The sequence below is a fragment of the Anguilla anguilla genome, chromosome 4 (assembly GCF_013347855.1).
Source record: "Anguilla anguilla isolate fAngAng1 chromosome 4, fAngAng1.pri, whole genome shotgun sequence".
In the NCBI taxonomy this organism is placed as follows: domain Eukaryota; kingdom Metazoa; phylum Chordata; class Actinopteri; order Anguilliformes; family Anguillidae; genus Anguilla; species Anguilla anguilla.
This window is the reverse complement of record NC_049204.1, coordinates 48670455-48688077: the sequence shown is the minus strand read 5'-3', so window position 1 is coordinate 48688077 and position 17623 is coordinate 48670455. Positions and strand designations below refer to the sequence as shown.

Sequence of the window (17623 nt, the reverse complement as noted above, 5' to 3'; positions counted from 1 at the left end):
GGACTATGCACATATACACTCGCCTGCCACTTTATTAGGTACACCTGTTCAACTGTTCATTAACACACATATCTAATCAGCCAATCACGTGGCAGCAACTCAATGCATTTAGGCATGTAGACAAGACGATCTGCTGAAATTCAAACCAAGCATCAGAATGGGGAAGAAAGGTGATTCAAGTGACTTTGAACGTGGCATGGTTGTTGGTGCCAGACAGGCTGGTTTGTGGATTTCAGAAACTGCTGATCTACCGGGATTTTCATGCACAACCATCTCTAGGGTTTACAGAGAATGGTCAGAAAAAGCAAAAATATCCAGTGAGCGACAGTTCTCTGGGCGAAAATGCCTTGTTGATGACAGAGGTCAGAGGAGAATGGCCAGACTGGTTCGAGCTGATAGAAAGGCAACAGTAACTCAAATAACCACTCATTTACAACCAAGGTATGCAGAAGAGCATCTCTGAATGCACAACACGTCGAACCTTGAAGCAGATGGACTACAGCAGCAGAAGGCCACTCCTGTCAGCTAAGAACAGGAAACTCAGGCTACAATTGGCATGGGCTCACCAAAATTGGACAAAAGAAGATTGGAAAAACTTTGCCTGGCCTGATGAGTCTCGATTTCTGCTGCAACATTCTGATGGTAGGGTCAAAATTTGACGTAAACAACATGAAAGCATGGATCCATCCTGCCTTGTATCAACGGTTCAGGCTGGTGGTGGTGGTGTAATGGTGTGGGGGATATTTTCTTGGCACACTTTGGGCCCCTTAGTACCAATTGGGCACCGTTTAAATGCCACAGGCTACCTGAGTATTGTTGCTGACCATGTCAATCCCTTACACTGTATGACCACAGTGTACCCATCTTCTAATGGTTACTTCCAGCAGGATAGCGCACCATGTCACAAAGCTCAAATCATCTCAAACTGGTTTCTTGAACATGACAATGAGTTCACTGTACTCAAATGGCCTCCACAGTCACTAGATCTCAATCCAATAGAGCACCTTTGGGATGTGGTGGAACGGGAGATTTGCATCATGGATGTGCCGCCAACAAATCTCAGCAACTGCGTGTTGCCATCATGTCAATATGGACCAAAATCTCTGAAGAACAGCACCTTGTTGAATCCATGCCACGAATAATTAAGGCAGCTCTGAAGGCAAAAGGTGGTCCAACCCGGTACTAGCAAGGTGTACCTAATAAAGTGGCCGGTGAGTGTATATTAATTAGAACGGTTATTATATCCTCTGAAGAATGTTTAACTCCCCCTCCCCAAATATCCACAAGTATGTAAATAAGGGTAGTATCATCACACAGGATATTGATTAGATCATCACAACAATATAGCAATGCAAAATGTTTGTCACATGCATGCTTTGATTACAAGCACTGCACCTGCAAAGTCCCATTAATAGTATTATATGATTTCTTGATATTCAGAGGTGATTGATTTTCATTAAAATAAGAAATAATGTAATGTTTATTTGTGTATTTAAAGGATCCCCATTAGCTGATGCCGTGGCAACCACTACTCTGCCTGGGGTCCACACCTGACATACTGTACATAACACATTACATGATAAACATTATATTACATTAAAATACATTAAATAGCATCAATATGCATTAATATAAAATGCAAGGATTACATTAATATAAAATTTTAAAAATTACATTCATATAAAATTCAAAGCCAGTCAAAACTGAATATAAATTAGGTTAGAATACTAATTAAAAATCAATATACAGATGATGTTTAAAAGAATGAGAATTATACAACTCACATGAAGCAGAACACTAATATTGAAAACTAGCATAGAGTTATACCTCCTACTATTTGGTCTGTCATCTGCATGCCAATAGATGCATTCTGCATATTCTTCTTAAAGGATGATTTATTTTTTATTAAAAATTTTATGCTACAATTTAAGGCTAAATTTTATTTCTGCACATTGTAAAACAACAAGAACAACAATAGTATTATTTGCATATTGTAAAACAACAACAACAATAATAAACAAGCAAAATCAGTTTCAGAAAAGCAGTGCGTTTCTATGTTTTACCTTCTATTTGTTGTAAAGATAGCATATACTTTATCATATTGCATTTATCATATTCTACTAAATTTTCAGTATAAAGAGTGACAGTTCATGTTTACATTGGAACTTAGATTAGCATTAGCATTCTGGCTCTGAGATGTAAAAACTCAGAAGCACATGTGGTTGCATAATTATGTTAATTATTAAAATAAAAGAAACTCAACATAAGCAAAATCCAATCTTTAAAACAAATATACACATCTGTGAATGTTCAATTATGCTGAAGATTCTCCCCCAAAAAAGGCACTTGCACATTTATTCATACAGGAAGGTTTTTTTTTTTGTGTGTTTTGTGCTTTGTGTTTGTTCAGTGTTGCTTGATCAACTGTTTACACAATGCATCATGGCTAATCAGAGGCATGTCCTCTTTTAGAATGCCAAGAAAAGCAACATGTTGGTGTGCTAATATATTACATTTGTATGACAGTGAACACATCTGTGGAATTATCAGAAACTGAAAATAAAGTAAGAAGGGACTGCCTTTGCATACGGAGTGATAATTCTCTACTATTAAAATTATTTAAATATGCTTTTCATTTCAATGGCAGCATGACAGTATTGTAGCATGTTGCGGAAGTCAGAACACAGCTATTTTCTTTTTTACCTTCTCACAGGTAGGTGTTTTCAGGCAGGTAAGCTAACTGAGACCTAATTAACATGTATATAAGTTGCATTATGTGTTGAACTACTGTTAAGGGTTTTATCCAGAACTACATAAAAATTAGCACTACACACATTCACATTCAGCTAAGAATGTTGATACAGTATCTTTCTACCATGCTATACTAACAGGATTTCTAACCATGTCAATAGATAGCTGCATGGGTGTTGGGATATAAATCATTATGATACAGATATGGTGAGTTTTTAAAGTGTAAAATACAATTTACTCCTCTTTTCTATAATCAACAGCATGGGCAGTATTTATTTTTGCTTTCCTTTGTTCACAAAGATGGCAAATTGAACATGTTGCACATATACTGTCAGATCTATAAATATCATAATATATATTATACATATAATAATTATCTGCTGTTCATTCAATTCTGTGCCAAGTTGGTCCTAAGAATATTCTAAAGCAACAGGAGTATTTCCCAACAAAAATTGCCTCTTCATACCGGTACCTTCATTAGATTAACTGCAACCTCCATAAAGGCTGATTATTTTTGCCACTGTGAGACAACGAAAGAGAATAGAAATTTTCATAATAACAAATATGATTTTTTACATTTTTTTATTGTAACTCGTTGATGACATTATTCTCTTCTCATGCAGCAGATTTGGTCCAAAGGCAGTCCATGTCCAAAGACACTTTTCAAAACCATAGATGTTCTGATCTGTCTTAAGGGTACACTGTAAAAAAATGTGTATTTATAAGCAATATACAATAACATGTCATGTTACTTGATGTGTATTTTACATTTACATTACATTGACTTTAAGATTACACTTATTGGCAGTCATTTAATTTGTATCTAGTTATTTTCCAGTTAGCACACTTCATAACACAAAACAGCCAATACATTTCATTTCAGTCAGTAACTGTGATTTTACACAAAGACTTTATTTGTACAAGGCAATACCAATAAAAAATAATTATCATGTTCTGTGCCTACTTGAAAACCAATGGAGCAAACTTGTCATTCAGTACAGCAGCAGCCATCAGAACCACAGTTTGAAGTCATAAAGCAGAGCAGGCAGTTAAGTACAGTTGCACAAAAATAACATATCTTCATTTTGTGAGTGGTTCTCTGGGCTTCAGCATGAAATTATATTCAGAGGAAAATTAATATACTACAGTGAAATATACAACTGTTTCCTTGCCAGGTATTATTTGTTACTGTTACAGCTCTGTTTCTGAGTATACTAATGAAAATATAGAAAGACTATTGATTTCAAGCAAAGATGAGACAAGAATTTACGCTGAGTCCAAAGTAACTCATTTTTACTCATAACTAATGTGAATAGTTAAAATTTCTTGGCATTCTGATAAACAGCATTTTTTATGGTGACAAAAAAAATGTTGACATATGGAAAAGCTATAATGTGGACATTTGTTACAGAGGACATGCAGCTCATAAAATTGCACAGCTTCTCACAATATAAACAACATAAAAATTACTCAGTTAACAAGTATAGGTCTGCAAAACCTACTGCCTCCCAAAAAGCGTTAGAGATGAGGGTGGGTGGGATGCTTCTTGGGGAAGTGATGGGGGGTGGGGGGGGTGGTGGTGGGGGGGGGGGGGGGGGGGGGGGCGGGGCATCAGTGGGTGGCACAGGACCTGCTAGGCTCTCTGAAAATCTGTTTTTAGTGTAGCATCATTTCCATTGTTTGGATCAAGTTAGGAGATTTCATAAAAACGGACTGACTCCTTTATTATTTGCAGACCTTTTTATTAGGTTCTCGTCCCTTTTGATACAATATCTTCCAAAACCTCAAAATGTTAATTTGCTATTTGATCCTCCATTTTTTCCCCCGTTAGCATCACCATGGTCCCCATTGGTCAATGTTACAATGTTAAACACACTTACATAGACAGAAGTGATGCTGGAAAATGAATTAAGAAGAGAAGTAATGAAAGCAGCTGCTATGATATTTTCCCAGTCTTTCCATTTTTATATTTCTATTATCCAAAAATAAAACAACTTTTTGAAGCATGTGCCGGTGCATGTGTATGTGTGTGTGTGTGTGTGTGTGTGAGTGTGAGTGTGTGCGTGTGTGTGTGCATGTGTGTGTGTGAGTGTGTGCGTGTGCGTCTGTGAATATGCATGCTAAATGACAAGATAGCTTTTTGATTTGGGAAATACTATCAAGAAACCCTATTTCTAAATTCTGTCACCCCAAACTACTGAAATGAAACTGTTAACTGTTACACTTTAATGGATATGTCAATTAACAACAGATAAACATATTCACCTGCCCATTTTAAATGTGTTTCTCTCAGCGAGGAAGGCGTGTACTGTTTAAATGTACACTGATTGGTCAAATAGTGTCACCATGCCTCATATAGCTAAGTAAATTTCAGTTAAGTATTATATAATCTGAAAACCCTACTTCATGAGACCTTCCATTACCACTTTCATTATGGCGTATCGTAAGTACTGTATTTATGCACCAACCAGAAGAACAACAATAAATAAATACATACATAAGTCTAAGCAACATCACATCACATAAACTGGAAATCAATGGGGGAAATTGTTAAAAATTTAGAAACTGAAAATATTTTATATGGAGGATGGGAGGTCTGTTGGTTTATCCAGAAAAATGACTAGCCTTTGGTGCAGTAATACACCCCCATCTAGAATTGATGAGAAGGCAGGGCATCAGTCAACTGGGTGTCCCCTATCTCATCAGGCAACAGATACTCAATCAGGCACCGCAGGGTACTCCACCCTGCATTAGTTATGTGGTCCTCCTGTGCAATGACTGTGCAGCTCTACTGGATTGAAGGCTAAGAAGAAGTGAGAGCTGAGTGCAGGTGTTTTGGAAGATGTACATTAGTCCTATGAAGTGTAGAAATCAGCTCATTCATTTCTCTTGCGGAATATACCTTAGTGGAGCTAAGAGACAGGTTTAATTTGAAGCTGCAGAGCTAATGTGAACACGCAATATCCCAGTGTATGCGATCATAGATTTTTGGTTTATGCTTTGTGCTTTCACCCACGTATATTTATGGCTTATTTATTTGTTTTAAACAGATCTTTTACAAATGGTTCTGCATATGTTGATGTATTTATTCAATTATGGGTAATGTATACTTAAATTAACACCAAGACTGATATGTATGTTACATTTTGTTCATCTTTTTTTTTTTTTTTTAATTGAAGAATTGAAGGTTTGTTGCGAACATGTACATTTGAGGCCAAATGTTTACATACACCTAGGCTAAAGATATTCAAACTCAGTTTTTCACAACTCCTCACATTTCATGTTACCATACATTTCTTTTGGCAAGCCAGTTGGGACATCTACTTTGTCCACATCAGTTTGTCTTTAGCCTAGGCGTATGTAAACTTTAGGCCTCAACTGTACACAGAGAGACATCACTCCCCCTACAGGAGAAAACCATCTTTGTGCTGCTGCATCGATATTCATTTCGATCCTGTTGCTTCTCAGAACATCTTCTACAATGCAGCAGAAACTGTTTTGGTTCTCAAAAAAATGTACCAACATGTATATAATTTAGGCAAACATTTGGAACACGGTAATGTCATTTATATATTTGCAGGATGATACAACTCCATTTCCGAAGTCCAGCTTCGGAGAGTTCCTTCCCATTCTTTTGGTAGGTGTCTCCTCATGTGAGCCTTTTGGAAGCACATTTTATGTCAATACTTAATGAAGCCTCCATCTCATCTTTCAAAAATGACGTCTTTCACACAAAAATGAAAACACGCAAGCACGCACGCGCGCACACACACGTTTTTATTTTTACTTTCATGGTCCTAACAATTGCATAATTTTCATTTGTTATTTAAACGCGTTTTCTTGTAAATTATATACCTGGCTGGCTGCCTAGCTAGGAGCCTACTTGCCGGGTCTCAGATGGGATGTTTCTGTAGATACATGTCATAAAAACTATTTTAATTTTATCCCACTGACACCAAATTCACAACAACACAACGGAATTAAGAGTACCATGCTGAGTTAATCCAACAAGAAGCAAGAATGCGACCAAAATTGATAAACACATCCCAACGACAGATTAGCTTTATTCCCCTTGACATTTAAACATGTGACCAAATAAATCACCAATGGTATCGTTCTTACGTCATACTGAAGTTGTTTCTAGATATTTCCGGGTGTGTTTCCAGTTGTGGGCCTCAATACAAAAAGTTGGCGTTTATTGTTTTTTACAGAAGAAATACAAGTTTTTGAACTACATTTGGTGTGTTTGTCAGTGTTTAGAGGCAAAATGAATCGCATTTTTGGTCGAGGTAAAGCAAAAGGACCCCCACCAAACCTTACGGACTGTATAGGAAATGTAAGTTAACTTACATTGTTTTTAGCTAGCCAACTTCGTTTGTTATTGAGTAGTCTAAGTTTAGTTATTGAGGGTAGTAAGTTACTTAAGTTCATTCTATATAAATATAAATATAGACCCCGCTCTGGTTTAGTTGACGAAAGTAGTTAAGTGTGGTGACAGTGACTCACGACGCACTGCACAAACACAACTGGCTAGCTAATGTTACTTTGTTTTCTTTCTGTTTTCTTTAGTTATTTCTTTCGTTTGAGGCAAACTAACTAAATAGGTGTTTACCTGCGAGAGAAATGTATTTCCTAAATAAGGACAGCATTACGATCTGTATTCTTTTCTGACAATGTAGTCATTCGTGTCATGTGATTGCAACGAATGGCTGACTGGGATTTTTATTCTTTGTTCTCTATCTGTTAGCTAGAATGGCTCACTCAGAACAAGGATATTGACTATATATATATATATATGTGTGTGTGTATATATATATATATGCAGTAAATAAATGTAGTAGTAATGTTCGTGGTGACATACTGAACAAGTGATATTTCTCTTCCAGTTAGTTTGTGAAAAGTATGACGTACGTAATTTATTATTCATTGTTCACGAAAACGTGTGGAGTTATTCAGTAGTTTTTCTGACTGGTGCCCACAAGTTAACGAGCTAACGAGCTAAAACAGTGGCTATTGTAAAGCGTTAGCATGCCAGTAGGACTGGTTTGCTATGGGCTATAAGGAGACCTGCTGGGTTTCATAGAGCCCTTGGCCTGTGTTATTTTTCTTTTATACGTTCCCTTAAAAATAGAATATCTATTTGATTTGCACGTACATTTGTATGTGCTTTGAGTGAATAAATAAACAAACAAATGAGTAAATCCAAGCCCTACTATACCTGACCCTGAAAAGTGCCAAAGTTTCAGTGGTATATGGGTAATGGGGTGTGTGATTATGTGTATGGCATACCAGCCAGCCCAGTAACTGTAGGGAGAAAGCAATGTTTTGTTTAACTTTAAATTCCCCATAATTTACCCTTTTAGGTTGACTCAAGGGCAGAGTCTATTGATAAGAAGATTGCCAGGTTGGATGCAGAGTTGGTCAAATACAAGGATCAAATGAAAAAGATGAGAGAAGGACCTTCAAAGGTAAATATCCAGCTGGGCTGAAAACAAAATATGTGTTGGATTTTTCCTGCTAATTTATAGCTTGTCATGTTCCGCATGTCACTAAAGGAAATCCCACAGATCAGAAGCCACTTTCCTCATATTAAAATGTTTAAACTGAAATTATTTTCAAAAGTAATTCAGTAAGTGGTTTATCTCAACTTAATAAATGTGGTACTTCATGTGCTTTGTTGCTATTTTTTTTATTCACCAGAACATGGTTAAGCAGAAGGCCATGAGGGTACTGAAGCAGAAGAGGGCGTAAGTAATTTTATTAGTCTAACAGTTTACCTCAGAGGTGTACCAGCCACAATGAGGAAGACAGTTTTTGCATGGAACAAGACAGCTAACTGTCTTCATGAAACAGGACACTCTTAAGTTAAAATTCAAGGACAAACCAAATGTTTTCTGATTTTACATCCGCCATCAAGACGTAAGGCAGAGGAGATTTGATTAAGGGTCTGAGGTTGTTGATAGACCATAATTGGGTATTCCAGTTTTTGTGTGCTGTAGTCCTCTGAGCTGTTTAGCAGGTTAAGTCAAATGACTATCAGTGCTGTGACTTAATATTCTGTAACAATGTTCGATGCAGCTTGGATATGACCACCCACTTAATATTGATACATTTGGAAAAAGGTATACAAACACACACACACACACTTTTTATGTATTTTATTTTTTCAGGTATGAGGGCCAGAGAGACAACCTCACCCAGCAGTCTTTCAACATGGAACAGGCAAACTACACAATCCAGACACTGAAAGACACGAAAACAACAGTAAGGATTGCTTTCCATGTTTCTTTTTTTTAACATGTCCCTAGTTGTGTGAATGTATTTTCCCTCTTGTCAGGCTTTACATTAATTCTGGTCCCTGCTGTAGGCTGAATGCAATATGTTATCCTACTTATGATTTCATGTGGTTCATGTAGTGCATTTTTCCCCCCGACTATTTTCTGCTGATACACAAATGGATGTTTTGGTGTGGACATGCAGTGATAAAATGGTGCTGTATAAAATATCCCCTTTTTTGCTTCATTTACTTGTCATCACTTCTGTAACGTGTTTCTTGTGTGTGGTGTGTTGTAGGTGGATGCCATGAAAATCGGAGCCAAGGAAATGAAAAAGGCTTACAAAAATGTGAAAATTGACCAGATTGAGGTATTTTTATCCTTTTTACATTTTCTTTGTGTTTTCGTAAATGCAATATAATTGTATTGTGAATATTGGGGCTTATTTCATCAGTGGTAATAGTACCAGATCTGTTGTTAACTCTGGATGATAAGTTCCAAGGACAGATGCTGTTGAGACATGTCTAACTGCATGTGTGTAGCTGTCTGTGTATTTTGGTTGAGTGATGGTGGTGTGGCGTCAACCGTGTGCACTGTCTGCTGGGCTCCAGGACCTGCAAGATCAGCTGGAGGACATGATGGAGGACGCCAATGAGGTCCAAGAGGCCATGAGCCGCAGCTACGGAACACCAGATATCGACGAGGACGACCTGGAAGCTGGTCAGTGCAATGGGTTTGCTATTTGCTATCTGAATGTGTGTGAGGTGTATGAGCTCTGCTCTGTACTTGCTTGATGTCGTAGCCTGATTTAAGTTCCCATACACATTTGTGTGATAGTAGGCATGCTCACACGTGTGTGTGAATGTGTGTGTGTGCGGTCTCAGAGCTGGATGCCCTGGGAGATGAGCTGCTCCTAGACGATGACAGCTCATACTTGGATGAAGCTTCTTCTGCACCTGCCATTCCAGAGGGACTTCCCAGCGACAGCAGGACAAATAAGGTACAGACCACGTCTGCTAGTATTTACCAATTAATCAAAACAATTTATCACTATTAGCTGTGTTTCCATTAACACAAAGAAGAAAACTTTAAAATGTTTATTCCCATTTTGGCGTGACCAAACTTGATCACATGTAAAAATTAAAATGAACGCTAGAGCTTATTGTTTTAACTGTTGATAGGCTGAGAATTCGCATTGTAATTGGTCCAAATATACATTAAAACAAATGGAAACATGAGTAATTAACTCAACTTGCCAACATTGTTTTAAAAAAGTAAACCATTTTCATCCAAGATATAACCCACTGATTTTATCTGGTGGGGGAATGTCAAATAATAAACATCATTCAGGACAAAAGTGTGGAATTTGTCAACACCTGTCTTGTTGAAAGCAATTTAAATGCTACGAATGTAAATTTGCTGTGATGTCAGAATAGAGCCTCTGTATATTTTTTGAATTTGTGAACATAATGAGACAAATGTTTATTATGAATAGACATCCAGCTGGCAATGCAATCCCCACCATTCCCAACCATTTAAGGTGTAATATCACAAATATGTGATTAGAATGTTCTTAACTGAACATTTTAATGTAGATGCATCACTACTGGTAATTAAAAACAGCCAAGTTCTTCACAAAAAAACCTATTCTTCAAAGGGTTAAATATCATACATGAATGAGGAGTGGAAACCATTTTATATGGTTTTACTTTATGTACAAAACCGTTTAAAAATCTGAAAGAACCTGGGTACAATGAACTCTGCATGCATGTCCCTAAGGTCTTAGGATCAGTCTGCATTCTATCTTTTAAAATGTTCCTGAGTTTTTTGCATTTATTTATTTTTTTCAGGATGGTGTTCTTGTGGATGAGTTTGGCCTGCCACAGATTCCTGCTACATAGGAAGCAAAAGAGGGGAAAAAAGCAGTACTCTAAAAACACATTTTTAAAATGTAAAATAGCATTTATATATTGGTTGGAATTGTGCCTGTAAACACAGCCATATTGGCCAATCTGATGTATTGCGGCGATATATCAAAGTGGTCTTGGTCTGTTTTATTGTTACGACATGCTAGTGGTTTTGTAACCTTCTCTTTGATTGTTAAGCTTGTTCATTTAAAAAATAATTAAGTGCAATGAAATCAAAACTTTCAAGTTCTTGTGATAATTTACTGATAATGGTTGATTTCATTATGTGAGGTGTATATCCGTTTTGAAATCAATCTTTATCACTTATACATTTTTAATTTATTTTATGGGTATGATCTGATACAATTCTTTTTTTTCCCCAAAACAATCAAACTGTGGTTATCTAGTTTAGGTACAGACCCTAAGCACTTTCAATTCTTCAAGTTACTTTCACCAGTGTAGAGACTCTTTAGTAATTGTAGGAAAGATTAAATGCCTGACAGTTGTGAATACATGTATAAGTTTATTTAAAACAGCAGCCATAGCATTTTGAACTGTACCAAACACCCTGACAAGACAGCACCCCTAGTAAACAAAATGGCCTTACATACATGACTCATTACATTTTCAAATTACTGTAGGCTTTTCATCATGTAATGCTCCATCAGGTCCATGTATACTGTACAGTTCATTAAACAAATATAAGCCATTGCAAGTCAATCAGATGACTTTGGGGAAATTCACATTGCTTTGCTCAAATCTTGAATCCTTGAAAGCACTCCTCATCATTATTGGCTTGAGCCACCGGTTAATACAATCACCAGCTGAGCCTGTAACTGTGAGGGAAGATTTTCTTGTGCAGGTATTCTACCCTCTCTGCTTGACTTTGCAACTTTTGAAATTCGTAGAATGGAATCTGCAAAACAGATGACAGCTTTCTTAGTTGACTTATTAAAAAATGGCAGAATAGAAGGCATAATGTACAAACGTTTTAGGGGAAAAAGAGATGAATTGGCCGTCATCACTGAACCTCAACCATTAGAGTAAATGCTGAGGTTGCTCAAGCGGTTGATCCAACACACGGGTTCCCCCAATGACATGCAACGAAGCTGTTCTTACATCAGCAAATGGAACACTGGTGCTCCGCTTTCGGCACATAGAAAACCAGCCGTCTTCCAACTGTGCCAGATCTGCCAGATGGGAAGCGTTAACTTTTGCAACATTCCATTCTCACCTGCACAACTTCATAGCCCAGTAGCCTGAGGTGCCTCTGTTTAATGGCCTCTTTGCCCAGCAAACGCCTTGTGTTCAAAGTGAATCTCTTTGGGCCATCAATGCACAAGGCTATCCTGCAGATTAACACCAAGAAACACATTCAGATCCTTTAACTGTCTTCTGATGTATATGCACACATTCATATGCACGATACCCGTTTGCCTTTTTAATGGTCTTTTAAATCAGAAACTCAGAAAATAATCATCAAAACCTTCAAAATTATCAGTGAAAAGTCTGGTGATTGTAATATTGGTTCAGTAAATCCATCCTTTTCATGAACTTTACCTCTGATAGACTTCATCAATATGGGAAGCGGGTAAAACATATCCTTCTTCATCAAGCTTCATTTCCACATCTGTAATAATAAAGGGCAAGAAATATTAATCACAAAAGCAAAGAAACTTCCAGGTCAGCAAAACTATGCCACTTCAGTTAAACTTGTTTTACAGAAAAAACTATGTTAATTTAGAACTTTCCCAGTTGTATTACCTGGAACTTTCAAAAATGTGTACAGAGTACCAATTTACATTCTGTACCAGGGGTAGCAACCCTTTTTAGTAGATCTGCCAGGAAGTGTCATTCCAGTTGCAAGTGTTCAGTTGTATAGGAATCAGTTCTGGTCAACATGTGCACTCCGAGATAGAGTACTTTACCCAAAGTGTAGCAGTATGGAGTCAGGACCCAAGAAGCAAAGTAGGTGCGACCCCCTAGCAGGTCCACCAGGCCAGTTTTCACAGAGCTGTAGAGAGGTCCATCTACTGAGGTCTCCAGGGATCGCGCAGATGTGAAAAAAGATTTCACATGGTACTTGCGCTGGAGCCTGGGTCCCTGAAATCGAAAAATGAACTGCATGTGAACAGGGTTGCATTCTACATTTTGATTAACAGTGGTGAGGTGCAGCAAATGTCCCACCAACCGAACCTACAAAATCAATTATGGCTCCATAGAATAATGATGACCTTGGACAGACTAACCTCATAAGAGGGACACTCAAGCTTCACAGTCATGTAGAGCTGTGTCAGCTGTGCCAACACAATCCAGTCCAAGCCTGTGCCTTGAGCTGAAATGCAAACAAGGTGCAGATATAGGAATGAGCTGTGAAGCATTCAGTTTCTATATACTCCACGAACCTTTAAGATTAAAAGTGGACAAAAATATATATGCATGACGTAGCAGTTTAGTTTAGTAGTTCTAAGAAACACGTTTGCGTCATGTGGTTCAATAAATATTTTTAAAAGGCGTTGATGTCTGAACTTTCTTTTTTCTACGTGTTTATTTTTCCATGGATAAGCGCCCCTTTTTGCAAGCCAAAACAAACATTCTTTTTTCTGTGATGAGCATCGGCACATTTTTGGAACCGATGCTTTTTAATTCAGTAAGGCATTCCAACTCACCTTGGAGCTGCTGGAGGAAGAAAGGGTTGAAGACTTTGGCGAAAAAGTTGACGGGGAACCTCTCTACCAGCGTGCAGGAGTGCAGCAGGTTGAGCAGCGTGCGGGGCTGAAACTGCGAGAAGCGGCTATGCAAGATGGCCTCCACTTTGCGGAACAGCTCCCCTGTGTTGGGCGGCAAGTACCCGAGTTTCCCAAAGGGCATGATCTGCCGGGCGACCTGGCTAGTGCTGTATGAGTCCGCCCTGTAGGCAAAGCTCTCGGCCACCGCGTCAAAAACGGGCAGAGAGAGAATGTTCCGCCGCCCAAAGTACTGCATCACCTTGGTGATGGTTTCCGGGTGGGCGGTGAAGGTGACACTGGGGACGTGCCTTTCCATTGCCTCCACGAAGTAGCGGTCGCTGTGACCGAAGTGCATAAGCGCCCCCAGAACCTTCGTCAGCTGCTCGTCCGTGAAGTGGGGCACGTGTCGGACCGACTGCTTGCACAGGCCGATGACGAGGGGCACAGCCTTGGTCTGTTTCAGGACCACCAGAGCATTCAGAACAGTGCTGATGGACGCCGGGTCCAGGCGGGAGGCGACGGAGATGGCGTGGGTGTTCATAGAGTTCAGGAGGTTTTGGTAGTGGCCGTTTTCCCCGACCCCGGCCTGTAGTGTGTCGTACACGCGGGTCAGCTCCTGGAGGCTCCAGTCCCCAGGTTTGCGCTCCTGCACCGCCTCCATGACCTGCCGCAGCATCACACAACCGGGGCCTTCAAGGGCCAGGAGAGCCTCCGCCAGGGTGCACAGCTGGTCGATGGTCATGTGGCCCCTGTCTAGCCGCTCCTGGCTTTCAGAGACCAGCCGCACCATCAGCGTGCTCCAGGGGTCCAGGTATAGCCGCGTGCAGGCCCGCAGGGCCGACACCAGCCCCCCATTCGTCAGCCTGGTGGAGTCGTGCTCCAGCTGGAAACACAGGGCTTTGACGATGTCCTTCTCCAGCACCCCCGGGTCTTTTAGTCCGTTCTCCCCCTGTTCCAGATCTGCCACCCTGTGGAGCACGGCGGCCGCCATTGTGTCTGACATGGCCTTCACTGCCTGCATGAGCTTCAGGACCTGCCTGGAGGTGCTGCAGCTCCCGAGGCGGTCTGCGAAGTCCTGCTCGGCTGAGGCATCGGTCGGGTGCAGCAGGCTGAGCCGGAATGTGCTGGTGGCATCCCTGTGGAGACTCACTGATCCTGGGCTAAACTGGAGAGGATCCCTCACTATGGTGGACAGGCTCATCCTCCCACAGCCATACTGAAGTCGGCGGCAGCCCTGGCTCACTGTACAGCGCCTGGAGCCGGTCCAGAGGCACACCGGGCACGCAGGCTTCTGGCTGTGTGTGCTGAGCCGGGAGAGCCATAAGACACCAGGGAGAGTCCAGAGCCGTTGCCCAGTCAGGGTCAGGTTCTGTGTCCTCTGTAAAAGCTTGAGAACCATAACTATGCGGAGGGTTTCCTGGGGAAACACAGATCCTGTGGTGCAAGCAAGAGAGGAATTAAAGCATACCCCTGAATGCTATGTTAAATGGTAATCCTTACTGCTCTCCGAAACAATGTGTGGAAATTAGAGGCAGTTCTGCTAGTTAGCAATTTCAGGAAGTTATTCATATTTTGAGTTTTAATATCCATTTAATCGGCGTTCATTTTCCACCAACACTTACACCAAGCAATTGTAACATGTTTGAGATACTCGAAATGGCAGGTATAGAACGTCTCAGCTATACAGCAGGGAAAATTTGAAACTTTTCGGGGTTTCCCACAGAAATTACTACGATGACCAGAATCACTCCTTACAAAAAATAACTTCTGTACCCTCTGCCCTCATGTACAAACACAGAATTCAGATACAGCCGCACAATAAAGCCTGAAACGTGGGTTATGTCCCCTCTTACTTTCATTAATTTAGCTCAACGTGATACTGCGAAAAAAAATGTACAAACCAAGTAGCCCGCATCCCTTCTCTATGCTCCCATGTGCCCAGTAGCATCACAAGCCGCAGGATAAAATGGTTTTGTCCTTGTGCATCTAGTTAGCTAAGCGGCTAAACGGAAGTTGCATGAAGAACTAGCAGCACACACAAGGCATACAAGCAGTCAGTAGTAAATGCAAGTACAAGAACCTCACATTTCAGAAGAGCATTACAGGGACAACCAACCAGCTCAGTGATGCCAGTCCGCCGTGCTTCTATAACATTATTAACTGTAGTTCTATAATCAATTTACCACTTCCTGTTCAGCCTGAAGGTGAGGGGAAGAGTGTTACAGTTTGTAGTCCTGAAACCCGGAAGTAAGTTCGCTTTTTTGAGCCATGGGTTCCCTCGTAAGATTTCTAATGCATTTTTCCCATAGGGATTTAGTTTTTTGCCGAAAATAAGGTCTGCAGTCGACGTAAGCCTAAGAGAGCTGGACGTGTTGTTCTAGTAGATAAATTACACCCAATAATTTCACCACCGGGGATTTCGAAGCTCGTATGTGCTTTTAAGAAGTAAGTTGCTAACAAGTTGCTATATTTACACTACAACAATGGTCGCTTTCTGGCAACCGCCATTTAAGTTCCCATACTAGCCCGCCTGCACGTGACAATCTTAGTTTTTTAAGCATATACGGCTTCGAAATTCACGGTTGAGATATTAAAGGGTGTACTTTATCTCGTAGAACAAACCTTAAAGCTCTCTTAGACATACGTTAACCACAGACCTTATTTTCGACAGAAAACGAAATGCTTATGGGAAAAAAATAATTTGTGGAGGGAGCCCATGGCGGAAGTAACTCCTGAGTTGGCCTACAAAAACGTAATCACTGTAACACTTTATGACGTTTCGAGGAAAAGGAGGGGTTGCTGGTGGTGTTTTTCTCACCGTCATTGACTGGGATTGGCTCACACTGACACATTGACAACTGTTCTTGTACAGTTTATTGGTTTCGACGTTTATGCGTTGTGTTTTGATACGCCAACAAGATACCCCCGGTAGCTAAGGCGATGACGAAGCGGGTGTGCCAGTGTACCACTAACCTTCTTGTGGTCTCAGAATATATACTTAGGAGCGTTGAATTTACCGGAATTACATTAATCGTGCTGAAAAAGGTGCACTTTAAAGGCGGTAGCATTTAGCTAACCTTATTAATTAGCTCAGTTGTAATCTGTTCTTCACAATGGCTGTGATTAGGGTTAATAACCGCTACATTTCACCCTCGGATGATATTCAAATTCATCACCTCGCTATTATTTCATAATGTTCTTGTGGTTAGTGGAATCATTGTTTTCCTTTCACGAGGCTGTTTCTACAACTGACGCGCTACAGCTGATCTTTCCCGTGTGCTGAAGGTCGACCATGTGATCGACTGATCTCAGTGAAAGGACGAGTCACACAGACCATATATTTGTTCGTTTTTGCAGCATGTGCATTGCAGCCAAAAAAGAACAAGTCCCTATCATGGGTTTGAATATAAGACGGTTTATTATCGAGAGTAGCAGAAGTCAGGGGTGTCTTTTTCACCTTGGATTATACTGTAGTCTTGTCAACGAGATTTTTAATGGCATTTTTATTAATTCTGCAATTACCCTTTCAGTCTCTTTCATGTGACCATCCACAGTATTGCCAATTACACTATCAAAATGTTTTTTACTGCCCTAAATTTATGTACAGATGACTACACAAGTATAGCCTCAAACGTTTAATACATGCACCAGACTGTGGCAATGCTAATGGGAAATGAATGTTGTGCGTGAAAGACTGCCTCTGCTATTCCTGGAACTCCAGTAGTGACATGCCTCGAGTGGCTGAAAGGAATGCTGAAGGAATGTGAAAGCTCCATGTTGTGGCATGACAGCACGCCAGACTTTAAAACATGTACAGGAGGAACAACCTGGAAACTTCCTAACAGACCACACTTCTATACAAAAGTGCTTGGTTTGGGATCCTCCAAAATTATGAACGTGAGTGCTGCTGCTGTGTGTTCTTAAAAAACAATAATAATAACAGAAGTGCACAAAAATCCCA

General features: G+C 40.0%; 2 protein-coding genes across 4 annotated transcripts; one reads left to right on the top strand and one right to left on the bottom strand.

Moving 5' to 3' along the window:
• The first annotated feature begins 6855 nt into the window (after window positions 1–6855).
• chmp5b (charged multivesicular body protein 5b) lies at window positions 6856–11172 on the top strand. The gene is made up of 8 exons (XM_035413320.1): window positions 6856–7087; window positions 8115–8219; window positions 8452–8498; window positions 8922–9015; window positions 9325–9396; window positions 9638–9746; window positions 9911–10026; window positions 10877–11172. Exons 1-8 carry the CDS (start codon window positions 7019–7021, stop codon window positions 10925–10927), a joined length of 663 nt encoding a protein of 220 aa, XP_035269211.1. The 5' UTR covers window positions 6856–7018; the 3' UTR covers window positions 10928–11172.
• Window positions 11173–11443: 271 nt separating this feature from the next.
• On the bottom strand, window positions 11444–16338 carry fastkd3 (FAST kinase domains 3). Of its 3 annotated transcripts, none has more exons than XM_035413319.1 (7): window positions 15846–16338; window positions 13603–15096; window positions 13183–13268; window positions 12862–13036; window positions 12494–12563; window positions 12168–12282; window positions 11444–11849 (listed from the first exon to the last, which is right to left on the bottom strand). In XM_035413319.1, the coding sequence occupies exons 2-7, from the start codon at window positions 15059–15061 to the stop codon at window positions 11751–11753; spliced, it is 2004 nt and encodes a 667-aa protein (XP_035269210.1). In that variant the 5' UTR covers window positions 15062–15096; window positions 15846–16338; the 3' UTR covers window positions 11444–11750. The 3 variants fall into 3 exon arrangements, with proteins under 3 accessions (XP_035269210.1, XP_035269208.1, XP_035269209.1); XM_035413317.1 differs by having other exon boundaries at window positions 15748–16337; XM_035413318.1 differs by lacking the exon at window positions 15846–16338 and adding an exon at window positions 15564–15739.
• Window positions 16339–17623: the final 1285 nt, after the last annotated feature.